General features: G+C 38.1%; 1 protein-coding gene across 1 annotated transcript; it reads left to right on the top strand.

Annotated features, from left to right (window-relative positions):
- The first annotated feature begins 4,291 nt into the window (after window positions 1-4,291).
- Window positions 4,292-5,132, top strand: LOC308656816 (steroid receptor RNA activator 1-like). Its single transcript, XM_081308169.1, has one exon. It carries the CDS (start codon window positions 4,301-4,303, stop codon window positions 4,976-4,978), a length of 678 nt encoding a protein of 225 aa, XP_081164295.1. The 5' UTR covers window positions 4,292-4,300; the 3' UTR covers window positions 4,979-5,132.
- Window positions 5,133-9,401: the final 4,269 nt, after the last annotated feature.

Raw genomic sequence — 9,401 nt, 5'->3', positions numbered from 1 at the left:
CCCCATCAGGGTTCCGCGGCCACCACCACAAACCAAAACTATTGCTAACGTTTATTCAGCGCTTGCTGCATACCAGGCACCATGCTTTACATCCTTTCCCTGGTTAAATCCTCTTAACGCTATACATTTCTTCCCATTTTACAGGTAAGAACACTGAGGCCAAGATCACAGAGAGAGCAGCAAATTGGTGGGGTCCAAAGTCGTTGCTCTTCGCCACTGCACCATGCTGCCATTGGAAGGAAATGCTCTGTGGAAGGAAGAGAGGAAGAAAGGACTCAGCCTTGTGTTTGAAATGGAAGGGGAGACATCATTTCCAGCCAGGACTAATCATGACAGGGGTGGTGTTTATTCTGGATCATGAAGGAAAGCTAGGATTTCAATAGGCAAAGAGGACATTTGGGAAAAGACTGACATGAGCCCTAGCTCCCTAGAGGACAGGGAGTAGGCGTATTTTCTAGAAATGCCAGGGCTACCAGTCTAACGAGAGCATCTGTGGGCTGCTGAAGAGTGAAATTTACTGCCACTTCCAAGTCTATTCTCAGAGCTGGATTGTTGCAAGAGGCCCTCATCAACCATGATCCCTTTATGTTCTATTGCTGGATCCTCTTTCTTAGTCCATTTCACCATCTCAGTTCCCTGCTCTTACTCACCCACCCACCACCACCATCACCCCAGAAAAACATCAAAATTTGTTTTAAAGCAATTTTAGTGAGACCCTTGTTCTAAAAATGAAAAAGCAAGGCCTGGGGGGTGTAGCTTCCCTCTTACCCGTGAGGCACTGGGTTGATCCTCAGCACCACATAAAAATAAATGAATAAAATAAAGGTATTGTGTGCAACTATTTCTTTTAAAAAATGTTTAAAAACAAAAACAGCAAAAAGGGCTGGGGAACAGCAAAAAGGGCTGGGGATGTAGCTCGGTGGTAAAGTGCCCCTGGGTTCAAGCCCCAGTAACAAAACAAACAAAACAAAAGGCAAATGGTTTTATGGTTTTAATAAGGAATCTGTTAGGTAAAGAAGGGTGTCCACATACAATGGAATACTATGAGGCTGGCTTTTCACAAATGAGGTAGATATGGTGACATGAAAATTTTCTCAATATATTATAAAGGAAAAAATTTGTTAGACATGAAGTCCTTCCTTCTGGTACAATTACAGCTAGTAGGTGCCGGTGGAAAATTCCATTAAAATGCAGAATCATATAGAATTATTCAATATGCAGTTTTGTTTATCTAAAGAAAAGTAAATTATTTATATATTGTAATTATTTTCTTTTAAATTTAAGGCCTATAAATGTAAAGTCTTTCACCAATCTTTTTAGGTTGAGTTAGGTCCTTTCTATGATTATGGTACCTCTGAAGCATTTCTTGAAATGATTTTGTTTCTTACCTTTAATGAATCATCTGTGGTTTCTTTAAAGGTTTTATTAAACTGAAGCGATATTTGAAAGACACTTGTAAAACAATTCAAATGCAAAATTATTCTGGATGATCCTAGTATTTCCACTTACAGATTTGGAATTGGCAGTAGGTTAAATAGGGATTAAGAAAGTAACTATGTATCTATGTACCTATATACAGAGATGGTTGCACAATCATTGGAGTATACAGATAAAATAAGTGTATTTATGACTTGTAAAACATGCCTCAACAAAACTGTTCTTTAAAAAAAAAAAGACATCTAGGGCTAGGATTGTGGCTCAGTGGTTGAGCGCTTGCCTTGCATGTGTGAGGTATTTAGTTCAATCCTCAGCACCATATAAAAAATAAATAAAATGAAGATATTGTGTCCATCTACAACTAAAATAAAATATTAAAAAAGACATCTATATATTCATATATTTCTAGTGGGCATTGACAAGAAAAATGAAAATAGATGTATAAAGTAGATGTATATCTGGAGACTTTAAAGTTATTCTTTTTTTTTAATTTTTCAGTTTTTGGTGGACACAACATCTTTATTTTATTTTTATGTGGTGCTGAGGATGGAACCCAGCGCCCCGCGAATGCCAGACGAGCACGTTACAGCTTGAGCCACATCCCCAGCCCCTATTCTTTTTTTTTTAATATTTATTTTTTAGTTTTAGGTGGACACAGTATCTTTATTTTGTTTTTATGTGGTGCTGAGAATTGAACCCAGTCCCTCACACATGCTAGGCGAGCGCGCTACCACTTGAGCCACATCTCCAGCCCAAAAGTTATTCTTTTTTAATATTTTTTTAATTGTAGATGGACATAATACCTTTATTTTATTTATTTATTTTTATGTGGTGCTGAGGATCAAACCCAGTGCCTCACAAGTGCTTGGCTAGTTACAAAGGATATGTAACTTTTATAATCACAAAAAATAAAGATATATGCATATTAAAAAGTAGTGCATGTAAACATGCTGCACCTGTGTGAGGGTGGAGCCTGATCTTGTTTGGGCACCTGGGAGAAGCTTGCACTCTCCTCCCTGGTGCTGGCAACACCCACATCCCCCCAAAGACAGAAGCCAAGGCAGCTGAATGGGGAAAACCCACTGAACTTCTAGGTTAAGAAATGGAGTAAATTGAGACTCATTTTGTAGCTGAGTATTTGGTCAGTTTTCATACATGTTCCATGTGTGTTTGAAAAGTCTGTGTATGTAAGAGGTTCAGGTTTTCATGCATGTCCCTTAGATCAGCTATTTATGCTCATCATCTCTTCTACATAGTTATTTGTCCATTTCATTTTTTAGTTTCAGGTAGTGATGTTAATATTTATTATAATAATGGATTTTTCTTGTACTTGTATCAGATTGTTTTCCCCCCATAAGTTTGGGGACTTATTTTTAAGGTGCTTGTGCATTATGAAGCCTTACATCTTACTAAGGAATTATTTGGTTGTCATTTTCCCTAAACTTATTACTTAATATACTTTGGGGTATTTATTTGACATTATTTTTTTAATTGTTGAACACTTTTGTGTTTTTTCCACAATACCTTTATTTTATTTATTTATTTGTATGTGGTGCTGAGGATTGAACCCAGTGCCTCACACATGCTAGGCAAGAGCTCTACCCCTGAGCCACAATCCCAACCCCAATATTAATTTTTAATACTAACTTTTGATTCATATTTGTCTAAGGGTACTTTTTGTCTTTTTTCCCTTTTTTTCTTTCTTTTTCAAATTACTTTTTGTAAACAACAACAAAAAAAAATAAATTTGTTTTTCTTAGGAAATTATCATTTCGGATACAGGTGCAGCCCGTTGTATACCTTCACCTCCCTACTTCCCCACAGTTATCTCCTAAATTTAGTGTTTATTATTCTGATAAAAGTTTCCATACAATCACTACAAATGCATGCATGTATGTGTCTGTAAAAATGTATGGTATTTTATGTATTTTTTCAGTCTCATATTAATAGGATATTACTATAATTGCTTTGAAAAGTTTTTGTTCAACATTATTTTGAGGGATTTATCTGTATTAATACATTATGCTCTATTTCACTGAGAGTAAAAAAAGAAAATGGAATAAAGCTGTCTTACAGACTCTCTCCACCAATATCTAAGAAAGTTTAAAAAGTTCAACTTTTATCCACAAAAAACAAAGGGTAGCAGCTCCATATCTTAAATGTCAACAAGTGGCAGTCAAGGAAGAGAATAGAAGATTCTGGACTGGTGCATGTCAAGGCTGCCAGTCCTTCTCCCATTCCATCAAATCTGGAGCAGTTGGGTTCACTATATCCTGAAAATTAGCATACACATATGCACTACATTACAACAAAGAAGAAAACTAAGCAGTTTTCTTATTTTCATCTCTTTGGAGAAGTAAAAATGTCTACTGAGGAGAAAAAAGTGAGTGGACACCATGACATAGATTAACTCTTGAAGGTGGCACTGAAGGCACCAGGAAATTATACTGAATTGGAGGAGGTTCAAGAATTGGAGCTGTTCTCCCCATAGGAATGGGATACACCAATCACCGGTAGAATGAATTCTGGAGCAGACACAGCAAAACCTCAGAAGTACTTGCAGAACTTCAGAATTCTTTAAAAAAACTATCCACTATCTCTCTTGAGCTCTGACCCCTCCCGTCCTTTGGACAAGCTTATAAATCATAGAAAAACTATGATAGCATAAAATAACAACCTCCAACTACAGTTCAATAGGAAAGATATGCCAGTTTCAGATAAAGTTGAGAGCAATTCAAAAGGCAGGTACATAGAAAAAAAAAAAATCACTTCAAGTGTTTTAAGTTCTAGAACAACCTAATAAGACAACGAGCACAACAGAATCAGAACTCAAAAAACAAATAATAGGAGTACGGAAGTGGAGATGGCGGAGCTGTATGTGAAGCCGGGCAACAAGGAGCGCGGCTGGAACGACCCGCCGCAGTTCTCATACGGGCTGCAGACCCAGACTGGCGGACCCAAGCGCACGCCGCTCACTAAGAGGGTCGCCGCCCCGCAGAATGGATCCCCCAGAGTCTTCACCTCAGAGACTTCTCCTGGGCCTCCTCCAATGGGGCCTCCGCCTCTTTCAAGTAAGGCCCTTGGCCCCCCCTCTGTGGGGAGCTGTCCTGTCTCCAGAGTGGAGCCCACAGGTTTCCGAGTCATCGAGTCTGAGGCTCTGATGGAGGATGTGCTGAGACCTTTGGAACAGGCATTGGAGGATTGCCGTGGCCACATGAAGAAGCAGGTATGTGATGACATCAGTCGACGCCTGACACTGCTTCAGGAACAGTGGGCTGGAGGGAAGTTGTCAGTGCCTGTTAAGAAGAGGATGGCACTACTGGTGCAAGAGCTTTCAAGCCACCGGTGGGATGTAGCAGATGACATTCACCGCTCCCTCATGGTTGATCATGTGACTGAGGTCAGTCAGTGGATGGTGGGAGTTAAAAGATTAATTGCGGAAAAGAGGAGTCTGTCTTCAGAGGAGGAGGCCAATGAAGAGAAATCTGCAGCAGCTGCTGAGGAGAACCAAACTATACCAGGCTTTCAAGAGGCACTATAATTCTGGGGATTCCCCAGACTCACCTAGCCTGTTTCTTATGCCTTGGTGTGGAGGCCTTCTCTCACTTGACTCCATTTTACCACCAGGGAGACTTGTCCCATTGGAACTGACCCAAGATCCAATCTGGGGTACAGGGAGCTCACTTGTTAACCCATAACATATGCATTTCAATAAAAACATCTCAGTGGTGGGCACTGGGTGGGAAAAAAAAAAAAAAACAAATAATAGGATTAGAGACATGGCTCATTAGTAGCATGCTTGCCTAGCATGTGCAAGACCCATAAAAAGAGAGAAATAATAAATCAACTGAAGTAAGTGGGTAGGGAATGTATATATCTGAGAAAGCAAACATCTCCTTCATTGAATATTCTAATAAAGACACTAAACCCAACAAGAAACAGAGTAGACATGACTGGTAATGTAATTACTGATGGTGGGGAAAGACTTGAAATAATCTCAATAAAAGCAGATAGTAAAACACAAAAAATATTAAAAACAATTGAAGAGAAACTAATAGATATGGAAGACATGCTATTGGTATCCCAGTTCAATGGAACAGAAGAAGTGATCCAAAATGTAAAAACAGAAGTTTTCTCTAACATGAAGAATTACTTTGTAACTTTAAAGGTCAAAACAGAAGACATTTTGATACAGAATATTCAACCCTGAAACACGTTTTTATTAATTTATTGAATTACAGGCATCCAAAGTGGGGGTGGGGGGACAGAATGCACTGTTTTCAAACTTCTCAGTAGCAGTTTCCAGAGACAGAAGACAATGGAGCGTGGGCCACAGGATTCTGAAAGAACAAAAGTGTATGTTAAAATTGTGAAATTGGGCACAATGGTGCACACCTGTAATCCCTGTGGCTTGGGAGGTATAGGCAGAGAGACCACAAGTTCAAAGCCAAGCTCAGCAACTTAGCAAGACCCTGTCTTAAAATAAAAAATAAAAGGGGGGTGGGGGCTGGGGTTGTGGCTCAGTGGTAGAGTGCTCTCCACTCATGTGTGAGACCTGGATTCAATCCCTAGCACCACATACAAATAAATAGACAAATAAAGATATTGTGTCGATGTATAACTAAAAAAAAAAAAAAAAAAAAAAGGACTGGGGATATGACTCAGTGGTTTAGTACCTCTGGGTTCAATCCCCAGTACCAAAAAACAAACAAACAAACAAACATACAAGTCAAGATGTCATTTGTAAATAAGGATTCTAGGCAGAATTCCACAAATATAAAAGAGCCCCTAGAAAAAGCACTCTTCTTGAAAAAAATACTTCAAAGTTAAATTCAGCCAATTAATAAGACAAGCCAGCTACACGGCACACGCCTATAATTACATTGATTTGGGAAGCTGAGGTAGGAGGATGGCAAGTTTAAGGCCAACCTCAGCAACTTAATGAGGCCCTAAGCAATTTTATGAGACTCTCTCTCAAAAAAAATTTTAAAAGGGGGTGGGGGCTGGGGTTGGGATGTGGCTCAGTGATTCCCAGTACAAAAAGAAAAATAAATAAATAAACAAACTGTCTTCCCTCTTCTACCTCCCTTCACTCCCACATTTGACAGAGCTAATCTATAAGGGTATTCCCCGAAATCCCTGCTTCTGCTTCTTTGCCCAAATCATTTCTACCATCTGGAACAGGCTGGACATCTTTATTCTGCTTAAACAAATGCAGCATATTACACATAGCTCAACCTGTAGTCCATCTCTTGCAGTGACTTCCCCAGAGCCTCCCGACATTTTTTTTAATCAGGGAGTTAAAGTATGCAATAGAGAAGTAGAGAATTCTTACTTCCTCTGGATTTGGTTTCAGGAGGAACTATTTTATGGGAGACAAACAAAGTTCTCTGAATTTGAGTCAATTACTGATTTTTTTTTTTTAATAAGCAGCCTCTGAAGCTTACTAAAATAGTATGGGAAGTAAGAACTTGCAAAGCCTGAATTTCAACGTAACTTCAAAGAGTACTTAAAGTTAATAAGGTACATATCAGATATTCCTTGAATAGACTCTACACTGCAGGGAACAATGGGAACATAAAGAAGTATATGAGTGCTCAGAAGTTTTAGATTTCTTTTTTTTTCAGATTTCTATTTTTGCATGCAAGAAAATTTTAATAAAGTTGCTTGCTATTAAAAACATACTTAAAAACATACTTATTGTAGGCCTTTCAATAAAATGAGATGAAATTTCACCAACTGACTTAATACAATAAATACTCTTGGATTGAGAAACAATCTATTTAATCATTTGAGTCGTGAAAAAAAAAAAAAAAGCTGTGATACCATTACCTGTGGCAGCAATGGATAAAAGCAATACCAAGTTTTTTTCATTTTTACTATTGAGGGATGAAAAAGTGACATTAAAAGTTGGGCTGGGGGTGTAGCTCAATAGTAGAATACATGCTTAGCATATGTGAGGTCCTGTGTTCAATCTCCAGCACCAAAAAATTTCAAAAGTTATATTAGACATACCTCAATACTAAAGACTTTTAAGAAAATGCTTTTATCTATTTTCTTGCCAAACGGAAAATAAACATTTTTCTGTTCCATTAAGACAACTTCTAAAGCTTCTGAAAAATGTTATAGTGTGCGGGCTTGGGATGTGACTCAAGTGGTAGCATGCTCGCCTGGCATGCGTGAGACACTGGGTTTGATCCTTGGCGCCACATAAAAATAAAATAAAGATATGGTGTCCACCTAAAAAACTAAAAAATAAAAAAAAAACTTTAAAAAAGTGTTACAAAGTGCATACACACACACACACACACACACACACACACACTGCTTAGAATTTAAGATCATGAAAGAGAAGATAAGGCCTCTTTTTTCTCCATTATTTCTGATTAAGTCTAACAAGTCCTGCTACTTAGTTCTCTGTATTTCTTCAATCAGTATAGTTATTTATTGATTTACCAACTTTGTGTCTCCCCACAGTGAAAGATAAAAAAATTAAAAATTTTTCCTTCATTGTACCTTTCCTTTTCATTTTAATCATTGTAAAAATTTGTAACATTTATATTTCTGTGACTTGCATATAGATTAAAATTAAAAACTCAAAACCAATATTTGCCATATTATAATTATATATATATATGATATAATAAACAGTATGATTAGACCCTTAGTCATGGAAGCATATTCCTACGTCATTAAAACTTTGAAACTCAAAAAGGAGTGTTCTGTGCATCAAGATCTTAAGATCTTGCTTTTTTCCCTTTGCTTACATATCTCAATTATTTTATATCCCCTAGGCTCCTCTTAGATTCCTCCTCTTCCCACCCCCATCCCTCCTCCTTCTCTCTGTGCTGAGGATCTAAAGGAGAACATCATGCATGCTAGGCAAGTGCTCTACCTTTAACCTACATCCCTAGCCCTAGATTCCATTTTCAATTTGCTGAAGTCTGTCTTTGAGAGATTTTCACATGAAGCATGTAAGAGACTGACAAATTCTGACAAACTCTCTCTTTGATCAAACTTTCGACAGGCTTCTCTGGGTTCTCTTTTCTTTTTTTTTCTTTTTTTTTTTTTTATTGGTTGTTCACAACGTTACAAAGCACTTGACATATCATACTTCATACATTAGACTGAAGTGGGTTATGAACTCCCAATTTTACCCCAAATGCAGATTGCAGAGTCACATCGGTTACACATCCACAATTTTACATAATGCCCTATTGGTAATTGCTGTACTCTGCTCCCTTTCCTATCCCCCACTATCCCCCCTCCCCTCCCCTCCCTTTTACTCTCTCTACCCCATCTACTGTAATCCATCTCCCTCCTTATTTATTTTCCCATTCCCCACCCAGCCTCTTATATGTAATTTTGTATAGCAACAAAATGAAACTGAATCCCTTTCTCTCGCCATGCACAAAAGTTAACTCAAAATGGATCAGGGAACTTGATATCAAACCAGAGACTCTGCGTCTGATAGAAGAAAAAGTTGGATCCGATCTACAGATTGTGGGGTCGGGCTCCAAATTCCTTAATAGGACACCCATAGCACAAGAGTTAACAACAAGAATCAACAAATGGGACTTAATTAAACTTAAAAGTTTTTTCTCAGCAAGAGAAACAATAAGAGAGGTAAACAGGGAGCCTACATCCTGGGAACAAATCTTTACTCCTCACACTTCAGATAGAGCCCTAATATCCAGAGTATACAAAGAACTCAAAAAATTAGACAATAAGATAACAAATAACCCAATCAACAAATGGGCAAAGGACCTGAACAGACACCTCTCAGAGGAGGATATACAATCAATCAATAAGTACATGAAAAAAATGCTCACCATCTCTAGCAGTCAGAAAAATGCAAATCAAAACCACCCTAAGATACCATTTCACTCCAGTAAGATTGGCAGCCACTATGAAGTCAAACAACAACAAGTGCTGGAGAGGTTGTGGAGAAAAGGGTACACTTG

This window comes from Spermophilus citellus (genome assembly GCF_964194105.1).
Source record: "Spermophilus citellus genome assembly, chromosome: 9".
NCBI lineage: Eukaryota > Metazoa > Chordata > Mammalia > Rodentia > Sciuridae > Spermophilus > Spermophilus citellus.
This window is presented reverse-complemented; position numbering and strand designations above follow the sequence as displayed.